The 23,745-nt window shown below is 42.3% G+C and overlaps 1 protein-coding gene across 1 annotated transcript; it reads left to right on the top strand.

Annotated features, from left to right (window-relative positions):
* The first annotated feature begins 6,581 nt into the window (after nt 1-6,581).
* On the top strand, nt 6,582-21,630 carry opn7d (opsin 7, group member d). The gene is made up of 6 exons (XM_049581218.1): nt 6,582-6,728; nt 16,320-16,410; nt 16,523-16,685; nt 18,082-18,209; nt 18,354-18,688; nt 19,007-21,630. Exons 2-6 carry the CDS (start codon nt 16,320-16,322, stop codon nt 19,478-19,480), a joined length of 1,191 nt encoding a protein of 396 aa, XP_049437175.1. The 5' UTR covers nt 6,582-6,728; the 3' UTR covers nt 19,481-21,630.
* Nucleotides 21,631-23,745: the final 2,115 nt, after the last annotated feature.

Genomic DNA, 23,745 nt, shown 5'->3' with positions numbered 1-23,745 from the left:
GCCGTTCTGTTGATGAAATGACAGATAAATTGTTATCCAATCTAATCATAATTTTGCCTTTTTTTCCATACAAAGCAGGACTAACAGGTCTGAATTACATTAAGCATGAGTAGGGTTTCATATCTGCGGTTATAAATGCATCGCTACCAATCACTGCAGTGATTTCTTTTGCCCTGTCTGAATCAGATGGGAATGGCTGCCTAAATGCTGTGGGCATAATGTTAGCATCTGGTGCAGAGGTTGCGCTAGACTTTTTCGTTGCCGGTCATTTTGACCGACAGGGTCATAAAAATCCAGTCATAATCTATTTTTACCGGCCATTTTAATTTTCGTTTTTAAATGAGAATAAAGATATTCAAAGACATTTAGTTTTCATTTGTTCGTTTTTAATAAATCCAACAAGCAAGTTATAAAGTGTGCATTAATAAGGACATGAACGAAAAGATGAACAGACATCCACACACTCGTGCCATTAGGCTTCGCCCTAGACACACTGGACGGCACTAATGCGTCCGGTGTGTCAAGGGCGTTATGTAGTTATGCCTGTAGGCTCGGTGACACAAAATTAAAATTGTAATGAAGTGATTAGAGTATTGAAAAATGTGTTCGGTTATGCACTGTTGTGTTTTTTTAAATTATAAACACGGTATTTTCTCCTAACGTCCTACAGTACGTGCTGTTGTTATTTTATTTTGAAAACTGGCCGGATTCTCTCGTCTTTTCTGTGTCCGACTTCCTGTTTGGTACGATCTGCTCTATCCAGCTTGACAGAAGCGCTCGTGGCTCGCATGAAAAATAGACCAGACGCTGAACTGAAGCGCTGCCTCCACGGGCGCTTCACTCTGCTCAGCGACCAGTGTGGACAGTCATGTTAACATGGGCGCTGGCGGAAAACTGCCTCCGCTGCTGGGCGCTGCGCTTCAGTTCCGCCAAGTGGGCAGGGGTGGTAATTGCAACTGGTCAAAATGACCGATGGCCTTCAGATTTTCCGGTCATTGTTGGAAAAAACCGGTCAATGACCGAGAATATCCGGTTAACGCAACCCCTGATCTGGTGTGAGTGTTGCTCCTTGTTTTCGTCTAGTTCTACTGGTTGACACACTTTGGGGTGACATTGGGGTAAATGAGCCGACATGTCTGGAGTATTCCTACTGAGGTATCCTACTGTCGTGTAGCAGATAGCAGATGACATACTGTTGTTTCTCTCTCCCCATCGTCCTCATAATTCACAGCAAAACCAAAGTGGCTCCCAATGCTAGGCCTGTAAGTTTTAGGAGGATATTCTAAATCTGGTCTGTTAACAGCAGCACAGGTAAACATACTGCAATTAGCTAGCATAGCGTAGTATAAGCACTTATTATGGTCACTTATTAACACATCCAGCAGCTACAAGAGCAACTTTATCACTCGTTCAAAGTCATGTTTGTGTCCACCTGATGAATGTAAGTCCAAGATTTACTCTCTTTTAGCTCTGTTTTTGGTCTCTACCAACTCCTGAGGCAAATATCTGTCTCTTTGGCTGCTAAGTGCTCCACTATGGGAACCAGCTAGTTGCTAACTGTGTCTGTCTGCAGTTTGGTACTGAGCAGGTAGTGTACAACAGGTTTTTACAGAGTTTGTTTTGTTGCTAAAGACAGCTGCCTACTGTAGCTAGAAACACTAAATGCTATGAGAGTGGTGAGAGTGAACAAAACCACTGAAGCTAAAGAAAGAGCCAAAACTCTATTGAGAGAAGCTGCAGAAAATTCAGTGATAATTCTCTGTAGTTTCAACATTACAAGCAGTAAAGTCACTTTTTTAATCTTGCAAGACCAACGCCCATTGCAGAGTGGTAGGTCTTGAGTGTACAGACTGTGTGGGCGCTAGTGTTGTCAAAAACATTCTATTAATACTATTGATTCAGAATATTTGAAAAACTTTCAATACTCATTTCCTGCTGCGTCGATGCACTGGTACCAGCTGTGCTTTCTCTCTCACTCTTGTTGTTAATGTTTAATACAGACGTTCTGCTGTTCTCTGCTACTAACAAAGAAAAGAAAGGTCATTGTTGTCATGGTATAGCTTTGTTATATTTATCTTTTAATACAATTTTTACCATTATGCCCTCAAAGTCAAGGTATCGTATTGTAGTTAGAAATTCCAGCATTTGGACAACACCATACTGGACGCCTCCAAGCACACCTGTTATTTTGGTTCATGTATGAGAGGTAGTGCAAAGTGCAAAAGTGCTAGGTGAAGATGAAAATAGATTGAAGGGTGTGGTTATAAATAATACATGCATGATGACAACAGCTCTGCAAATGAAGAATCTGGCTTCGTCAGGAAGGTGTATTGATGTTTGGATGTTACAGAACGTCATGATGTGAACACAGCACCACAAGTCTGCAGCCAGAGGCAGGTGGAGTTGGGCCTCATAGACAGTTAATTATTACAATGATGTTTAAAATAAATGACAAAAAAAAGTTTGGTGAGGCGGTTTATGTGATCACATCGATCCAACACTATTCAACTGTTTTGTGTTACTGTGTTTTACGTTGCAATTAGTTACATCACATCTTAAAAGGTGACACAGCAGCGTTTAGCAAAATGCATTTTCAAGAATTAAACATGTACCAGTTACTTTAGTTCTTTAAAAGTTGTAAAGGAAGCTGTGTCCCCCTAATAAACGAGCAGAATGAGTTAGAACAGACCCATCTGACGTGTGTTGGCGTTTGTGTGGTTACTTTGTCCGCCTGGTGTCATTTGAATGTAATTTAATCAAGGTAAACACAGCGGACCGCCTTGTGTAACCGCACTGAGCTCTGGTGCAGCATATCTCTACTCAGAGGTCGCAGACTTATTAACAAAGCTGTTACGTTTGTTTCAGATGGCTGAAGGGATTTAATAAACTGAAGCTATTCAGACAGTCTAAAGCAGCTGCGGACACCAGATACTGTAAGACTCACTCATATTAATTCATAGATTAATAATTATTCTCATTCATATCATTAATCTGAATACGCCTCCCACCTGTTTGTGCATCTCTTCCACCTGTGCACCATGCGCTCTGCACCAGGCACCAAAAATACCACACAGACAGGCAAAGTGAACTTCAAGGGCAGGAAAACGGGCTGACACAAAAATAAGGCTGCAGCTCTGTGAGGCTCTTCGTAGGCACATCTGTGCTTTAAGCAAAATCCTCATATCAGCTTGCTAACATGCTCGAATGCTGATGTTACACATGTTCACTGTCTAAGCAGGTTAGCATCCTAACATTTGCTAAATAGCACTAAGCACAAAGTATAGCTGATGGGGATATCGTTAGTTTTGTCAGTATTTGGTCATAAACTAAAGTATTTCTTATTAGAACCGAAAATGGCTCTAGATGAAAAATTTGACGAATGTCCATCTAATAGTTGTTGAAGACTTTTACTTAAAACCACAAGCATTAGAAGGCAGGGCTTTCATAATCTAGGCAGTGTCACTGATAATCAAGGCGGCAAGGATGCAGACTTAAGAGCCAGACCTGAGGCCTGTACTACAAAGCCAATTCAACTTACCCAGGATATCTTTTCATTATCTGGCTTGACTAACCCTAACATTGGCCGTCTGGATAACTGGTACTACAAAGCTGGTTATCAACTAGTTCAGTCAACTCTGGGTTTTCCTATCCAGCCACGAGCGTGTTCATGTGAAAGAGACAGGAGTGCTGATTATAAGTGACATCATCAGAACCATGAATGAAGGAGGCTGCATCATATCATTTGAGATGAAACGATACTAAAAGTGTCTGTGACTACGAGACAATACAATGGCAGTTGCGCGAGATATAAACCATACTCTGTAATCTTACAACAGAAAATGTAGAAATATTGAAAAAACTAGTAGTCTTAAATTTTGTGTAGGTATCACCAGGCTACATGTGACATGGAGTAATTTTGGCTATTTAGTTAGATGATGAATATGTCACATAAAGCACTTTTAAACTGATGCCAGACTGTTTCTGCAACTGAAGTTAAAGGCGGAAAAATAGCCTGTAGTTAATGACTGATGAGGTCTGCCTGACCCAAATGTTGCATTTATAATATCAGGAGCCAATTAACTGTGTGTGGATTATTTTAATAATAAAATATAATCTTTTTCCCAGTTCTCACAACACAGGTGTCTCATTATTTTGAGCTGCGGTAATCAGGGTGTAAAATAACAACACTGTCACTGCGGACTAAAATGAACTTTGCATGAATCCTGATAAAATCATGTGTTTAGTGTTGGAAACGATCTATCTGTTAGAAGCTCTGTTTTAAAACAAGTTGAGATAGAGTCCTGAAACAATAAAATGACCCACTATTACTACAGACATATAACAACACATAGGCTCCTCTTTTTTACCTGAGACTCTGCACTTTCATCCAAGGATACTTTTCTCTTCAGTGATCTGATTGGTCAGAGGTTGAGCCATCGACAGGCTGTGACCCGATACCCTGAAGTTAACCTGCTCTGGAGCAGGTTAGCTGTCCAGCATAAGTTATCATTGTGATTTATCCTGGTAAATAGAGAGCCAGCTTTGTAGTGCTGAAAACCCTAAGTTAACCCTCTGCAGGGCTTCATTCATCCATCTGAAGAACATTTGGAACTCCAAAAAAAAAATCAGTCAGCAGACAAAGCTCAGACTCTTCAGCTCCAACATTAAGTTTACACAACTCTGTGTATCAGAGACGTGAAAGACGACCAAGACAACAATGACAAAAGTACAAACATTCATCAACAGCTGCCTGAGGTGGATCTTGAGTCCAGATACCATCGGCAACAGAGAACCGAGGTGAAGAGAAGAAGATTGGGATCAGCCACACCCTCTGGAAACCCAATGCCAGTATCACCAGGGAAGCTGTTAGATGGAACTCCCCGAGGTGTAAGAAAGAACGGCTGGCCCAAAGCACCTGGAGCAGCGAACTCGAGACTGAGGTCAAGCAGAGCGGACTGATACGGAAACTGCTGGAAACGAAAGCACACGGCCTGTGCTCCATAAAAAAGCAGCAATATGCCTTTGTAAAGTACAAATGTTGACTCTATGAAAGGTCAGAGGATCATCAAAGTCATTAGGATAAACTGTTCGGGCACGGTGGACGTCAGTACCAAACTTTGTGCCAATCCATCCAATAGACAGAGATATTTGACAGTTTAAGTGGAAACTTTGCACCTTCATGGCAATCCATCAAATAGTTTGGACCAAACTGACTGAAAATTAACTTACTCACTGACATTCACCATGTCTTTATGATCTGAGGGAGAGTGATTTCACTCATGTTGAACATGATCTCTCAAAACTCCCTTTCGTTTTGATCATTTCCTGCTTACTGTCATCTCCAATAAGTCCCTGCGGGGACTTCACACCACAGCAGACCACTGGCTGTGACACTAAGTTCATCTAAACCTGTCACAGCAAGCGGCCTGAGAAGGACCAGGCCCCTGCGCCACGGTATTAATATGACAGCACTGCTCTTTACAGCTCCCTGGCAGCCCTGCAGCCTCGGCACGGCTCAGCGAGCGACCCCACGCTCCCTTAAGCAGCTTTCCATGACTGCCAGTCTGCGAGCGGTGCTGCTCCAGGCAAACTGCATGGGTGGGCACGATAAAGTAGGATGACACAGCGCTTCAGGTGCAGTTCGAATGCTCCCTAACAGGACTGCATTTACTGTGTGACCGGGGATGACACTTTATTTTGTCGAGCGGCTGTCACATTCATTTTGGAGTCTTGAATTATGCAGTCACTGAAGAAATGTCATTCCAGTTGCAAATTATGTGTTGTACATTTTGTAGTTGTCAATGCCAGCAGCGCAGTATCAACAGGCTTTCATTGAGCTCAATCACAAGCTTTTGGCGCAGCTTCATTTCTTCACAATCAGGACCATGATGAAGGATGATCTAACATCCTACTCACAAGCTAACAAATTACAATCAAAATTTTTCTCACTTTGGCTTTTACATTTTAAATTATGGCTTCACAGGCACATCCGCAAAGAGAGAAAATTCTTCAAATTGTTAATTAAAATCAAAATTCACCTTGACATTGTTACAACCCGTTTTCTCTCCTCCAGGTTCTGATTACCTTCCCTACAATCACTGATCAAGTGAGGTGTATATACACAGAGTAAGTGCACTCATATCTGCAGCAGTGCGTGGGTAAAGTCTGAGAAAGTGATTTGGGAAAGTCCACCATGCATGCATGATTCGGATGCATGACTCACGCCTAAAGTAGGTGAATAATCCAAAGTGTAAAAACAAATTAAAGTGTAGGGGATAAGTGTAGCCAGAAAGTAGTCGGATGGATAGAGGAAATGGGGTGGGGAGTGGTGCTTTGAGTCATCGGTGACACTCGGAGCTTGCCAGTATTATGCTGATCTCCCCCCCACCCTTCTCTCTCTCTCTCTCTCTAGCTGGCCTGCTGTCACTGTAGGCTCTTCGTTCTACATCAGTGGGGCTCAGTGCATCTCCACAATGAGTACTTTTGCTGTATGAGGGAGTGTGTGTGTGTGTGTGCGTCCACCTGGCTAGATGTGTGCAAGTGTGTGTCATTGAAGAGGAGGAGGAGGAGAATACCTTGGCTGGACTCTTCCAGTGCTCCTCTCTCTCCCTGTCTGTCTCCTCTCTCTGTCTCCCTGTCGGTGGCTGGACAAGCTCCTCTCCTCTGTGTCCTGCTCTCCACCTGGCCTCCATGAGTTTAACTGAGGACAAGCCATTCCTCCCTGGAAGGTAAGCGGCGTAGCGGTGAGGTGTCTCTTCTGTTTCCAGTGCACTATAAAGATATTAGACAATCACAAAAAGGCAAGACCGTTGATGATGACGCATTTCTTCTAAATTTTGCTGGTGTTGTTTTCAATGGTTGCTGGCAGCTGACTGACATCGCTCTCAAAAAAATATTTTGTTTTTCTTTACTTTTGTTTTCTGTGTAAAGGTCTGGTAATTTATTTATCTTTCAAGTCTCCCTCTAATCAGATAACATCTGGTTGTGTTAAAGGGGTGTTTACTGACAGACATTCAGGAAAGGTTCAAATAATGTCTCAAGGAAGTGAAAATGGATTGTTCTGATGAAATGAAGGCACAAACAACACACACAATTTGTAGGATCTCCGGCAGGATTAGTGATGAGGTCACTGATCATCCCTCTGTAAAAAAAAAAAGCTGATTTTCTTTATCTTTAAGTCGAAGTTGTCCCTATGCCAAATGTCCTCAGGACAGCCTGTCGACCTGCTCTCATGCTGCTTGGCACACAGTGTTTTTCTGAACATGTGTGCCTGAATGCATAAACTGCCCGCTCTTATTACCTGCACAGACATGTGTGAGTGAGGATTGGTTTGTTTGTGACTCGAGCCTTAGAGCAGAGAATCAATATGTTTTGACAGTGACCGATTACGACGCCAGAGTTTGATGTCTTTCTGCTGGATGCAACACGATATAACAAAGTGAATGACCTTCAACTGGAGCTCGGAGTCAAAGGCAGATAGCAAATGAAAACAGCTGTCTGAGGCAAGACAATTACCCATCACTGACACAGGGACTCAACCAGACTGCGGTTATGTAATGTGTTTGTGTCATGAAAGGGAAGCAGTTGTGGTAGAGTGGCGATGATAACATGACTTACTAGGGTGGCAGAATTGTATTTATTTATTTATTTTGGATTCTTTGCGGCTGCTGTCCTTCCCGTAGGCATGAAGAGAGGAGACTCTGAGAGAACTCACATTTTAAAGCCTGGTTTACATTGGAGATAGTTGACAGCATCTTATACATGAGTATAAAAAGTAATCTAATTAACTTTAAAGGCATGTACAATAATCAATGTCTGTAATGTTTGCATCAGAGCTTAAATGACAAATGACCTCTGCACCAATCGGATAAATAAGTCTCCCATCTCTGAAACCACATCAGTGCCATCACCACTGCCCTACAATCTCCAAATCCTCTGCTATCTCCCTTCTTTATTTTACTTGCTCCTTTATTTTACAAGCAATCACACATAGTTTTAATCCTCCTCCTCTCTACTGTAAAGTTGATATTGCAAGTTTTATGTGTTAGAAATGATCAACAAATCTATCAGCTGTTAAGCTCAGATCCCAATCTGCTACAAACCACGTGTTAAGAAATATATTGTGCATGAAAAGCAACAAAACATCAAGTGTAAGGACACAATTTTCAGGCTTGCATCTTTTAGTTTTTACCTGAGTTATTTAACATTCATCACGTGATTATTCTCCACAATCATTACATAAGATCTGTCACTGCATGTCCTGCCATGTTTGAATGAATTGCCTCCAGCCACTCTTTGTCATGCTGCTAAAGCACGGTGTAAATACTGCACTGAGACTGTGTGGCATTCACGTGTCACTCACTGTCAGTCAGTCTCAGATGAGGAGGCAGCTGTAATGAGGGGGGAATACAGTACATGTTGATCTCACAGAAGGTCTCACGAGGCCCTCGGAGGATGTGTCACACAGCACGCTGTGTCATACAGTACAGGCCAAAAGTTTGGACACACCTTCTCATTCAATGCGTTTTCTTTATTTTCATGACTATTTACATTGTAGATTCTCACTGAAGGCATCAAAACTATGAATGAACACATGTGGAGTTATGTACTTAACAAAAAAAGGTGAAATAACTGAAAACATGTTTTATATTCTAGTTTCTTCAAAATAGCCACCCTTTGCTCTGATTACTGCTTTGCACACTCTTGGCATTCTCTCCATGAGCTTCAAGAGGTAGTCACCTGAAATGGTTTTCCAACAGTCTTGAAGGAGTTCCCAGAGGTGTTTAGCACTTGTTGGCCCCTTTGCCTTCACTCTGTGGTCCAGCTCACCCCAAACCATCTCGATTGGGTTCAGGTCCGGTGACTGTGGAGGCCAGGTCATCTGCCGCAGCACTCCATCACTCTCCTTCTTGGTCAAATAGCCCTTACACAGCCTGGAGGTGTGTTTGGGGTCATTGTCCTGTTGAAAAATAAATGATCGCCCAACTAAACGCAAACCGGATGGGATGGCATGTCGCTGCAGGATGCTGTGGTAGCCATGCTGGTTCAGTGTGCCTTCAATTTTGAATAAATCCCCAACAGTGTCACCAGCAAAACACCCCCACACCATCACACCTCCTCCTCCATGCTTCACAGTGGGAACCAGGCATGTGGAATCCATCCGTTCACCTTTTCTGCGTCTCACAAAGACACGGCGGTTGGAACCAAAGATCTCAAATTTGGACTCATCAGACCAAAGCACAGATTTCCACTGGTCTAATGTCCATTCCTTGTGTTTCTTGGCCCAAACAAATCTCTTCTGCTTGTTGCCTCTCCTTAGCAGTGGTTTCCTAGCAGCTATTTGACCATGAAGGCCTGATTCATGCAGTCTCCTCTTAACAGTTGTTCTAGAGATGGGTCTGCTGCTAGAACTCTGTGTGGCATTCATCTGGTCTCTGATCTGAGCTGCTGTTAACTTGCGATTTCTGAGGCTGGTGACTCGGATGAACTTATCCTCAGAAGCAGAGGTGACTCTTGGTCTTCCTTTCCTGGGTCGGTCCTCATGTGTGCCAGTTTAGTAGCGCTTGATGATTTTGCGACTCCACTTGGGGACACATTTAAAGTTTTTGCAATTTTCCAGACTGACTGACCTTCATTTCTTAAAGTAATGATGGCCACTCGTTTTTCTTTAGTTAGCTGATTGGTTCTTGCCATAATATGAATTTTAACAGTTGTCCAATAGGGCTGTCGGCTGTGTATTAACCTGACTTCTGCACAACACAACTGATGGTCCCAACCCCATTGATAAAGCAAGAAATTCCACTAATTAACCCTGATAAGGCACACCTGTGAAGTGGAAACCATTTCAGGTGACTACCTCTTGAAGCTCATGGAGAGAATGCCAAGAGTGTGCAAAGCAGTAATCAGAGCAAAGGGTGGCTATTTTGAAGAAACTAGAATATAAAACATGTTTTCAGTTATTTCACCTTTTTTTTGTTAAGTACATAACTCCACATGTGTTCATTCATAGTTTTGATGCCTTCAGTGAGAATCTACAATGTAAATAGTCATGAAAATAAAGAAAACGCATTGAATGAGAAGGTGTGTCCAAACTTTTGGCCTGTACTGTATATGTTGCTTTTAAATAATGGACAATAGAGTGAATTAAGAGCTTATTAAAATACACATGCTACATGAAAATGTGGACTACAGCTGCGATGATTAGTCGATTAATCGATTGGTCAGCTGACAGAAAATCTGTTGTTAATCATGTCAGGGGGTTTTTTCGAGCTAAAAACAGAGTGCTGCTTTTCTTCTTCATATATAGTATAAGAAATGTCTTTAGGTCTTGGAGTTTTGGTTGGAAAAACAAGGCAAGACATCACATTGGGGATTTTTTACTATTTTTGACATTTTAAAAACGAAACGATTCATTGATTTACAGAGAAAATAAATGTCAGATTATTCGATACTGGAAATACTCATTAATTTCAGTCCAAATGTGGACTATCGTATCTAATTTTGCTATAAAACAAGCTCTACTCTGGGATTTTATTTAGAGGACTTGGCCAAATAAAAACTGCATGTTGCAAACAAACAGGGAGTTTAGCAAAATGGCAAAGGATAATCAAGGTTCTACATACAATAAATTAAGAAGTTGGACAATTTTTTAGGACAAAATAATGTCTTTGCTGGCATGTTCTTTACAAGAGCATAAACACTTAAAATATTTCCTTACAATACACTAATTAAGACAGTGGAGATGCAAAAGGGACAGGGTAGGTCAGTCAACTTTCCACTTAGAAATATACAAATTGTTTATGATTCATAATGTCAAAAGGTACAAACACTGAGGGCTGGCTGTGAATGTCAATGCCATCATTATTATATGTACATGGAGAAAAAGATGTGGGCTGATGGGAAGGCAATGTCAAGCAATAATGATGAGAGCAATTCTGTCTGATTTAATTTAGCTTCCATAATAGCAACAATTATTTCTTTTCCTGAGGAGTTTTAGAAATGCTCAAGGTTTCATTATATCTAAGGGTCAGATTTAAACACAGCAGGTCAAAGAGTGAGCCATCCCACTGGCTGTCACTCTCTACAAACTGAGCAGACACTCTGACGTTGTAATTGTCACTGCTCATGAGCTCATGCATGTGGATATCCTGACATGCCTGTCAGCCGTTAAATGGCTGCTTATCTCCTCTGACCACAGCCATTTAAAATGGTGTGAGTGACAGCCCTAGTTTGACTGGCATCACACGAGTCTCAGCATTTGGATGACATGCTGCAGGGGAACTTGTCACAAACTTACAGATGGCTTCACATGCCGATGACAGCACTAAACTGCAAATCTATCAATTTAAATTTCCTCTTCAGATTAGACACAGTCAGAATGTCTCCACAGAGGAAGAAAACTTCAGCAGACGAGTCAGGGCAGGAGAGGACAGAGTGCAAATGTGTATCAAAAATAATGGGGGACATAAGCCAGGTCAGCAGGCGATGTATGGTTTACTCCTGCATCATCATCTGGAGGTCAGTGTCCCTGTCCCTCGCTCAAAGGCGTCCAATTAATCACAGCTGGATGTTAGAGTTATTCAGCCAGGCTCAGAGACATGATAACAGTAGTGTCACAGCTCAGCCAGTCTCAAAATACTCAATCTGTCACCCGGTGGACCAAAGGCACAGTTTCAGCTGGGTAAGCTCTCTCTGGCTCTTTCTGTCTACCTCCTCCCTCTCGCCTTCACACTCACATGGCTGAGGGTCATCTTGGTTTTGTTGCTCTAATTGCAGCTCGAGACATATATTTGACAGTATTATCACATATGCTGTGTCTTTGTTAAGAGGCACTTTAAGGTGTTCATTTGTTAAATCAAACAATACTGACTGAACTCAAAACTGCTCTCTAACTTATACAATATGGGGGGAAAAAATCAATGGGAATACTGCTCAGTCAGGCTTGGTGGAGTGGAGGCGCTGCAGGAGCTTAAAGACGAGCATACTTGAGAGTGAGGCGCCTGCACACTCAGATCAGTGCAGAAGTTGTTCTGATTAATGCAAGCTTTAAATCTTCCAGGCGTGACGGACTGTGTTCAAGAGCTTGCACGAGATGTAACATCTTTGGAAGAGATCTGAGCGTGCAGATGTTTCTCTCTTCTCTCAAACCTACTTGTTACAGGTCTGTTTTCACTCAGAAAACATGTACCCACAGATGTACTGTAAATGGAATTGTATTATCTGTTGTGCCAAAAATAAAAACGGGGATGCTAAGGATGCAAACGCTGTGCTGTAGAGTACAATCAATTGTTACTGACACTGACGAATACAAAATATGCTACTGCTGTGACACAAGCTGCAAACCTCTGGGGCTGAAAAGTGAAGCCAACATGGAAGTGTTAAAAACTGCAGTTCACTAATGGCCACTTGGCTCCAAAAGCAAGTCAATCCCCAGAGAGCCCCATGATAAAGGGAAATTTCGGTTTATTTCAACCCGTCTCCTATCGTCCTAAATTTGTTTCAAGTCACTAGTGACATAGAAATAATAGTTAGCATGTTAGCCGTTAGCCTAGATACAGCCGTAGTGTCAGACCTGTTAAAACTTAATTGAACGGGCATCCTTTCAAAGTGCAAAGTTCGTCCACTAAACAAGCTTTTTCTCCACAAAGACCGCCTCATATCGTTAGGATAAATGTCAGAGAACATATAGAAAACGACATGTAAACGTGTTGTCCTACCTTAGTGGTGTGGTGCCATGTTTGTTGCAACAGAGGTATTCCTCTTCTGTGGGCATTGGGGTACAGCATTCACAGGTAACGTTACACCACCGATCTCCAGAGCTAAATCCTTCCAGCAGCCATTCCTCCTCTGTCGTCCTCTAACGTTACCTGTTGTGCCTCTCTCTCTCTCCTCCTCCGTTCTTCAATTTCAAGAAGCTCTTTGTCAGTGTGTTCTGACCAACTTAACAGCATAAATAAACATATTAACAGCCTGGTACAAAAACAGTTATGGTCTCTGTAGCTTATTCCCCCATTCATGACAAATGTACAGCAGGTGAGTTTTTAGATAACTCACCCGTTCAATAATACAGCCTATTACTGTGTGGATTCAGTGTTTCTCACAGCAACAACGGCTGATCGATGTTGCTGATCATTGTTGCTAACAACAGACACCAAGCCGTTTAACGGTCCCTCACACCAACACTGGAACAGCTCTGTTGTTAAACCTGTTAATAACCGTGGTGTAGCGTTAGTCATGTGACATTGCTAACAATTAGCCCTGTCACTGTGTGTGACACTGTCCCAGGTGTACAGCTCACACTCCCACAGCAGTAGTCTCATTACAAACAGAGATGGAAGGGGCTGAGCAAATCAATACGCTCTACAATGAAATCAGATTTTACTTGATTTACTTAGTCAAATTTGCAGTACATTTGATTTGATTGGAAAAAACTGCAAGGTCACGCAGGATTCAAAGGATTGGCTGGATTTGCTTTCATCGTTGCAATTGCAGCATCACTATTTCCTGGAGGGGGTGAACTTAGTGTTACAGCACTTGAAACTATAGCCTCCAAAACGATCATTAATCATTGCTTAATTTAATTGGTGCAGACTGTTGCAGACATTAGTTTAAGCCAGCTGTACCTTCAGTAATAAAGTGGCAGCTGAGTGTTCTGGGCTTTAGAGAATCTAATAGTAAACATATTTCATTGATAACAGAATCGTTCGTACTGAGATGACAGCGGTGTTTTTGGATTGAGTGGCACTAAAACTGGTCATAACTCTGCTGAGTCTCCTCTGCTCAGACTGACTGGACATTTCGTCACTGCCTGCCGCGCTGACTTGCATAGTAATGAAGCTCCATTCTTTATGTGTGATTGCCTAAGTCCTTGAGAGTCAATGTTTCCTCTGCACCATCTCTGATTGCACTCCAACTATTGCTCTACATTCGTCCCTGTGCAGTGCTTTCCTCCCTGATTCCCATTTTATTTTTCATTCTTCTACATGGCAAAGTGTCTCACTGAAAAGCAATCATCATCCTGTTTACAGAGAGCTGGGCAAAAGGAGGCTGATTGCCTCGATTATGAGTCTGGCTCATAACAAAGGGCATGAGTGCCTCTGACATGCTTCAATTGATGCTGAGAGGACACCATTGAGATTCTTCTAACAATCTATTAGGTTAATTTATGAGCTCCCTGGAATTCTTAAGCACCTGTCAGCTCTGGTGTCAGAATGAACACCTCATACCTCCATTCATTTATATTTCTATTCTAGCACTATTTGTGTCTATTGAGTTTGCACACAGGGCACGGTGGTCTGGTGGTTAGCACTGTCGACTCACAGCAAGAGGGTTGCCGGTTCGATCCCGGGCGTGGGAGCCCTTCTGTGCGGAGTTTGCATGTTCTCCCCATGTCAGCATGGGATCTCTCTGGGCTTCCTCCCACAGTCCAAAGACATGCAGATTGGGGACTAGGTTAATTGATAACTCTAAATTGTCCGTAGGTGTGAATGTGAGCGTGAATGGTTGTTTGTCTCTATGTGTCAGCCCTGTGATAGTCTGGCGACCTGTCCAGGGTGAACCCTGCCTCTCACCCAGTGTCAGCTAGGATAGGCTCCAGCCCCCCCATGACCCTCAAGAGGATGAAGCGGTTAGAAGATAGATGAATGAATGAATTTGCACACGTGCATGTATGCATCATGTGTAAACACGAGAACGCTGGAGACAATATTGCAATTTCACTGTAATTCTTCAATCAAATTTGAGCACGTTATCCTAATCGTTTTGTTCGGTTCTCAAGCTCCAAATCTCTCATCTCATACTCCTATTGTAGGCTAAATCCTGAAAGTCACAGTCTTTCTAATTCTTTCCATCTGTCAATCCCGCTTTGTATATTTCTATTCATATGAATTGTCCTCATCTTCTGCACAGGATTATTATCTAAGTAAGAAAGCCCAGCTTACACTGCAGATGATAGATAGTATTTCAGATGAATTTAGAACACAACTGGAAAATGTTTATATTGTTTTGGGTTGGAAGAGAGTTACTGCCTCAGGCAAGGGAGTCCAAGTATCTCGGGGTCTTGTTCATGCGTGAGGGTAGACTGGATCATGAGAGGGATCGGCTCCTGCAGTGATGTGGGTGCTGTGCTGGACCGTCATGGTGAAGAGGGAGCTGGTCCGGAAGGCGAAGCTTTTGATTTACTGGTCCATCTGCGTCCCAACCCTCATCTATGGTCATGAGCTCTGGGTAGTGACTGAAAGAATGGGACTGCGAATACAAAAAGCCAAAATGAATTTCCTTCGTGGGGTGGCTGGGTGCAGCCTTAGAGATAGAGTAAGGAGCTCAGACATCCAGAAGTAGAGCTGCTGCTCCTTCGTGTTGAAAGGGGTCAGTTGAGGTGGTTCGGGCATCTAATCAGGATGCCTCCTGGGCGCCTTCCAATAGAGGTGGTCCAGGCATGTCCAACTGGTAGGAGGCCCCGGGGCAGACTCAAAACACCCTGGAGGGATTACATATCTCATCTGGCCTGGGAACACCTCAGGGTCCCCCAGGAGGAGCTGGAAAGTGTTGCTGGAGAGAGTGATGTCTGGGGTGCTTTGCTTAGCCTGCTGCCCCCACGAACCGGCCCCGGATTAGCGGATGAAAATGGATGGATGGATGGTTTCAACAACACAATCGCCAGAAAAAAGGCATTGTACATTTCTGCAAACCCTGGATACATTAAATTTACATGTTATTTTGTTGCAGATACATTGAAACTTTACATGTGGTTAGGTTTAGGCTCAAAAACCACTTGGTTAGGAAAAGATCATGTTTTGGATTTAATACCCACTTTTGGGGGCACAATTCCTGCTCGAAAAGCAGGAATGTCAGTTTAAAAAACTGCTTTTGATGTCACTGTCCTGGCAGGAAACACAACAGTGTCTCTATAAAAAAAAAAAACAAAAACACAGCAATGACTCCCTGAATCACAACCGGTTTTGTTGTTTGCTGGTCTCAAACTCTGGTCTGCAGGTTGGCAGGTATCTCGCTTTGGTGACATGCCATCCACCATGGCACTACATCACTTTAGAAACACTGATATGATGCCAGTGAAATGTGGAAATGTAACATATTCTTGGTTTGCAGAAACGTACAACGCCACCATTTTCTTCTAGCCACTGGGCTAGGTTTCAACCATGCAGTGATGAAACAGGCTTTGCTGTTCTAATTGAAATCTACCAACAACACATTTGCACCCTTTTAAATGTTCTCAGCTAAGCCTGTAACATCAAACTAAATCCTTCAATCTTTGCATTATTCATATTATCACGTGTGCGCTAATGTTTGCAACATTTCAGATGGGAAATGCTTCAGACACATCTGCTGTGTTTGCCTCCACCATCTCCAAGGAGTACGACATCCTTATGGGTTCACTCTACAGTGCCTTTTGTAAGTCACACACAGTGAGCAAATATCTGCTTTGTTGATCCCTCTCTGACAAACCCCTACAGGTGCAAAATCTCAAGCAAAGCTCAATCTCTTTCTCTTCTCTGTTATACAGGCATACTGTCCCTCCTGGGAAACAGCATTCTGCTACTTGTTGCATATCACAAGCGGTCGACCTTGAAGCCAGCTGAATACTTCATCATCAATCTCTCCATCAGTGACCTTGGGATGACGCTCTCTTTATTCCCTCTGGCAATACCATCAGCTTTTACACACAGGTATCTGCCATTCCCCTTTTATCTTTTACTAAATCTCTTTATTAAATCTCCCACTTGAGCATCAAATTAATTTCTCAGGGAAATTGACTTTTATTGGCAACTACTGGCAGTAATTTGTAACTGTTTTAATGACAAAATAATAAATCTTTTAATAAGTCATTTTTTTGAGCAAAATTGCAGAACATTCCCTGGGTGCAAATTGTCTGCTGTTCTGTTATATGTCATTGTAAACTGATACTGATACTTTACCCTCCACATGAACATTTGCCTATCATTTACTTATCCCATGTTATATTGAATTTGTGAGGAAAAATGCATGTGTTCACTGGAGACACACATTTTTCTCGCATGCCTCCAATGAACAAAGAATCCAAAAACAGTAAAAAAAAAAAAAAAAAAAGTAAATTTTTCGGGATGCACCAATTTGGAAATTCTGGGCTGATACCAATGTTTGAAATAACAATTTGTCTGATAGCAGATGTTTTTATATTGTTCTTTAGTTTGCTTTCATTGTTATATATATTCCCCCTTTAGTGCCAGAGCAGGGTTTCCCATACATTCATTTACTTGTGGCGGCCTGCCACAGTCAAAACATCTGCTGCCACAAACAGATGTTGCTATTTTTGGAGCTGAACCATTCATTAAGAGCGCTGTTGAAATACAAATCGGTTATTCGTAGCACCACACTGTCAGAGTGCAAAGCGCCCTCTTGGCACAGATGGTGCGGCAGAAGGTCAGGCACACTGAAAGTGAAACTGAACCGTTCATTACACTGGGTCTAAACTGGTCTCGCCTCTGCAGCAGCTGCTCCTCTCCACTGATTTGATCTGATCTGCTCTGAACAGATCGACCCCGTCACTCCCAAAGCGCTGCTGGGCGAAAAAAGACTTCATAGGGAGCCCGCCTGCACTATGTTTCAGACCCACAAAAAAGTCTGAATCTGGAGACTTCAAATCAAATCATCCATATACAATCTCTCTCATAGCTCATGCAATGTAATCCAAATGTCATTTATCCAGTCGTATGCTCAGTTCGTCCCAGACAGACAAACAGATCTATCCACGGGGAACTGGTGAAAGTGAAACTCAAAAACAGTAATTTTACCTTGCTGTAAACAGGAGCTGCTGGTCTCCCACTGCCAATCCAATCTGTCCCTTTAAACCACCAAAGTAAAAAATATTTTCTTCACAAATTCACTGTAACACAAGGTAAGTGTTGTACAAATGGACATTAGGGGGGTGACGTATTCTTTCAAAAGTGTTTCCCGATATGGTACAGACCGAACAATGAATCACTTAATTGAGAAATAATCAGCAGATAAACTGATAATGAAAAAATACTTGTTAGTTGCATACAGTCTCTATCCTCTGTCCCTTTTCTCATTGTCTGTGTACAGGTGGCTGTTTGGAGAAATCACCTGTCAGCTCTATGCTATGTGTGGAGTACTGTTTGGTCTATGCAGCTTGACCAACCTCACAGCCCTCTCCTTAGTGTGCTGCCTTAAAGTCTGCTTCCCTACCCACGGTGAGGGGATAATAAACTAGAATGATGAGCATGATGTTGCCACAAATTTTTATCACAAAGCTGAGCACCATGACGTTTGAAAGAAAAAATAAATTACCACACAGTAACTGCAAAGCATCTTTTTTTTATCTCCTGTCTGATCAGGTAACAAGTTCTCCCCGTCACACGCCCGCCTCCTGGTTGCTGGAGTGTGGTGTTACGCGTCTGTGTTTGCTGTAGGGCCCTTGGCACAGTGGGGACATTACAGCCCTGAACCTTACGGCACAGCCTGCTGCATTGACTGGCATGCACCCAACCACGAGCTTTCAGCTTTGTCTTACATTGTCTGCCTTTTCGTCTTTTGCTATGCACTGCCCTGCACCATCATCTTCCTCTCCTACACTTTCATTCTGCTGACGGTGCGGGGGTCACGGCAGGCCGTCCAGCAGCATGTGTCACCACAGACCAAGACCACCAATGCACACTCTCTCATTGTCAAGGTCAGAGGATATGAGTGTGTCGCTTCAGCATGACTGACTTCAGGTTTTGCAGTTGACAGGATTTGAGCAGGATATGAGACAGTAAATTATTCAGCGGTTATAAAAATGCTTTGCTGATTACCTGCTGTATCTTTGTGTGTGTGTGTGTGTGTGTGTGTGTGTGCGTGCATGTGCGTGTGTAATCATAAATAACAGGATGGTACTAAAGATATTTTTGTACTTTTCCACTGGTATGAAGCTAAACAGATGTTCTGACTGTCCTGTTCTTGCAGTATGTGTTCCCATGTACGAGTGTCTGCCTGTGTTTCTTCTCCATAGCTGTCAGTCGCAGTATGTATAGGCTTCCTGGGTGCCTGGACTCCATACGCTGTCGTGGCCATGTGGGCTGCTTTCGGAGAGGCCACAGAGGTTCCACCTGATGCATTCGCCCTTGCCGCCATGTTTGCAAAGTCTTCAACTATCTACAACCCCATGGTCTACCTGCTGTGTAAGCCCAACTTTCGCGAGTGCCTCTACAGAGACACGACTTTGTTACGGCAGAGGATCTACAGGGGAAGTCCACAGTCGGAGCTGAAAGAACGTTTCGCATCGACCTCGCAGCGCAACAAGGACATGAGCATCTCCACAAATGGACAGCACGAGAGTTATGGGGCGTGTCTTCACTGCGCTGAGACTGCAGCGGCGTGTCATGTGACAACGCCGCAAAGGACTGCCTGTATCCTAACTGGATCCACCTACAGAGAGGTGACAGTTAGCCAGCTCTCTGCCAAACCACAGGCTGATTTCCTCTAGTGGTACAACCTCCTTCTTTCATGAAGCAAACAAGACAGGACATGTGCTCAGAAAGACAGAATACTGGGCACGGACAACAAAACAACAAAGGGGCCTGCACAAGTTCTAATGAGTGTGTGTCACCGAGACTTTGTAGAATAACACAAGGACCTTCAAAAGCATCTTTCTCACCAGTTACTCATGAATGGCCCCTTCATAGTGAAATGCCTGAGATTCAAAACATCCGCAACATGATTACTTCATCTAAGGAGATTTGTCACGGAAATGTATGTGTGTAATGTCTTGATGCCTACGTCTGTGTCAGCTTGATTTATTTTAATGTGTAGTAATTTAACTGGATTTTGCAGGAGCAAATACAACCCCAGCTAGCCTCGAGGTTAATTAGGCAAATGTCTGACATTTCAAAGCGGCTGATCATGGTATGCTTAATGTCAGGATAAACGACGTTAAATATCAAAACACATTACAAGACAAAAAGATATGTTAAATGGCAATTTATAAATGACAATGAGACCTGAGGGAGTTGTTGATGGTTCCTCCTGTGATAGAAAGACCAACATGTCAGTGGGTAACCAATTAAGATCAAGCTCTGTTTAGGTTTTGTTGTATGCATGCTGAGGTCTGGGTCATGAAGATGGTAAAGTGGTACTTAACCCCTGTAGGCTTGAACATTTCTATGGACTTTTTGTCCTTGTTGCCGTTTGAATCGATTGTAACAGAAACACAGAATCAGACTGACAGCTGCTGTTTTCTGTAAGGAATAAAACAACCCACTTTTAGCAGCCAGTTCAAGCCCTCAGGGACAGAGTGTTTGACACACAAGAGACTGAATTAGATGCAATATCATCTTACTGAAGAGGCTCTACTGTGCCGTGTAGCCTGCAGTCATTCTCCTACTATAAACTGGATAAAACTGGCAAGACTGAGTTTGCACAACGTAGACTACCCCTCACACTTGAGGGGAAAATCTAATTTGGACACCAACAAAGAGCAAAACTCAGGGTCAATTTAATCTCGTGTTTGGGCATAAATTTTAATTGAAATTCGGACTTTGATGTTGCAAAAAACATCTTAAGTTGCTCTCATTTTTTTTAGAGGATTCCTTATGCTGGTTGAATGACCCATTTCCTCTCTTTAGTCCTGATCGAGGTTTTATCTTGACCCTGTTTACAGTTTGTTTAAAAATGTGATACAAACACAAGAGGACAGCCGAGACACATCAGTGTTCACACCTTTGTCTATTATGCATCTCCAGCTGACTTCTTGCGATCAGATATCGTTACTTCACTTCCACTGGAAGTTCATAGGACCCCGTGCACAGCTATTGCATCCACAGTATCACCAATCGCATTGGTGGCTATGTCGCAACAGCTGGAGACGCTGGATGGCATGCAACACTTTGTCCAACTTGTCGTAAAATGGTCAAGTTATAAAGCATTGGTGTGCAGTTAACAAAACAACCACTACGTCCTGCACTGATGACTTGTTTTTCTGTTATGTCCTTGTCAAGGATGCACCTGGATGCATTGGCATTTAAACTACAAAAGACGTGGTCATATGCATCCCAATGTCAGGACGTCAAATGCTGATGTCAATTTAACATAGAATACTGATGACAGATTAAGCTGATATATTGTTGGTTTTAAAAGTCTACTATGCAGGGTTGTTGTTTACTGTTATTAAGCACGCTTGCTAGACAAAGTGAAAGTAAAAGCCAACCCCAGATTCACTCTCCTGCACTGCCACACACTTATAGTGGGTCATAAGTGATGATTGACAGGAATAAGTCTATAAATTGTTTTTTAGGAAAATTCTGCATTGTCTATCTTTAAGCTGTGTTGTTAAGTGACCAAAATCAAACATCTACCAAAAGTCTCATGTCAGCATCATCTTGACGTAGTAGAATAACCACATTTAGCTGCCAGGTATGGAGACCCAACGTCTGCACAACAACATAATGTTGACGTCCACACAACGTGAATTTATAACATTGTCAGATATTTTCTGACGTCATATTGACGTCTGGTGCCAGCTGGGTTGTTGTATTTGCATATGCTCTCCCTTTTTAATGTGCTACTGTGCTGCTGTGTGGCTTCATGTGTGCATATTAAAAAAGCAAACTGTATGTGTTGATATCATTATCAAACCAATTCTTGTGCAGCTACATTTACCAAAAAAATAAAAACACTGAATAATCGTTTTGACCCAACAGGAACTTGCATAGTCTCCCCGAAAGCCAGAGCTCAGATTGTTTAAAATCCTCTCATTAAATCTTTTCAGATTGAGGGACATGGTAAATTATAATTGTAGCCTAACAGACGCTATCACAGGAGTTAATTCTAACCATTTTCTCATCTACAAAAAACTTATGTGACTAGAATTTTTCCTCATTTTAATTATCTGTGAGGAAGCCTTGCTTTGAGAACACTGACATTAATCATTAACATGAGGGCACACCGGGTTCAAATTCACTGCCAATCTAAGTGTCTACAAAGGAGTGTATTGACTTTATTGGCAGCACCTTGGTGTGGTCTCTGTTTAAAATTCCTGGGTTGGTGTGCAGCTCTCCCTCTCATCTCAGTTTTTAGACAAAAGCCTCAGCGTTTCACAAGACACTGCAACTGAGAGACAACACGACCAAATGTGCACATGTGCTGCTGGCCATCAAATACAAATTAATTACAAGTGTCAAGCGTGAGCCTGGGAATCTGTGAGCTCATGTTTTATTTTCTCTAGCAGTGGGTTGTCAGGCTCATCACGTCTCAAAAATCAATAAAAACTGGGACAACAGTACATATCATATTACTTCACTCAAGGCTCAAACAGCTGCCAAACAGTCTTCAATTTAAAATGAAATCCATCCATCTAAATATTAGTCTACATAAACTGACCGATCGTTTGTTAGAGGAACCGCACTGTCATTTACTAAAAGAAAAATCATCTTTACAATTAATACACTGTTGTGATTAATGTTTTTGTAGATTGGACAAGATGAATAGGTGTAAAGGCACTAACTTAGGGAGTGGAAAGAGCTCTCGTTTACTGGACTGTAATACTTCTATTTAAGCGCTGCTTTAACACATCTCTGTTTTCCACTGAGACAGCATTTTCGGAGGAGTATTTCTGAGCTCACTGACCAAAATCATGATGACAGCCAAGCTACAGCTGGGGGGTGGGTGGCCAACCCTTTGAAGATAATATGTAAGCATCCAAAAGCACACATAAGAAAGACGGTTTAGAATTTGAAATACAAACAGAAATGTGTATATTTATAGTATATAGCATATCTGCTGAGGAGATCTACTTCTATCACAGCTCAACAAAACAGGAATAAAATGAAAATAAAAACTCCCATGCAAGAAGGGAGCTCAAGCAAATATGCATTAAGCATCGACTTAACGGCAAAGTAATTTATTTCCTACAGAGTAAAATAAAAAAAAAAAGTCTAGAGGATGAGCTTTTTAGTGGCAACCAATATAGATGAGCATTGAGATGCAGCCAGAGGAGGAATTAAAAGAAAATGACCTCATATGGCACATAACACTGAGAGAAACAGGCAGACTAATGCTAAATGGGCACACACACACACACACACACACACACACACACAGTAGTTGGGTATTTTTCAGAACCCATAAATCTAAAAAGATGATTTCCCCCCGCCCAGTTTTTGATTACTGTGAATATCATGTGTGAGATTCTTAAAATTTGGAGCCAGACGGAAACTTAACAGTTAACACGATTAGAAATATTTACCCAATACACTGTTTTGCCACAACAGATGGAGTGAGAGTTTACCCAGCACAGCACCCAAATAAACCAAAGCTTCAATTAGGAGCCACTTCAAAGATAATGACAGTGGAGTTTACAGAGCAAGATTCAAAACATTGTTCTGCACATCTTTATCCTCTATCTCACTCTCTCTCCCTCTTGAAATTCAGACCATGACCTGCCATACCAGCTGTTCTTGTGCAGCCACACTTCCCCGAGCACCCAGTTAAAGCAACACACAAATTTATCCTGACATGTTAATCATTCTCTGCCTAACAACGCTGCCAAGATGGTAACTTGAGGACATTTTTTCTTCTTAAGTATGTCTTTGCGAAAGAAAGAGAGAGGAGGAGAGAAAGCGTTTTTAAGGTCTTTCATCCTACCTTGTGGCTGAGAAGTCCACAGTCCAGAGACAGGTTCATCTTGACGTCAGGCCTGTACCCTCCTGTGTGAATCAAAGTGTAGCTAGTTTAATAAACAATCAAACAAATAAT

The sequence above is a fragment of the Epinephelus fuscoguttatus genome, linkage group LG7 (genome assembly GCF_011397635.1).
Source record: "Epinephelus fuscoguttatus linkage group LG7, E.fuscoguttatus.final_Chr_v1".
In the NCBI taxonomy this organism is placed as follows: domain Eukaryota; kingdom Metazoa; phylum Chordata; class Actinopteri; order Perciformes; family Serranidae; genus Epinephelus; species Epinephelus fuscoguttatus.
This window is presented reverse-complemented; position numbering and strand designations above follow the sequence as displayed.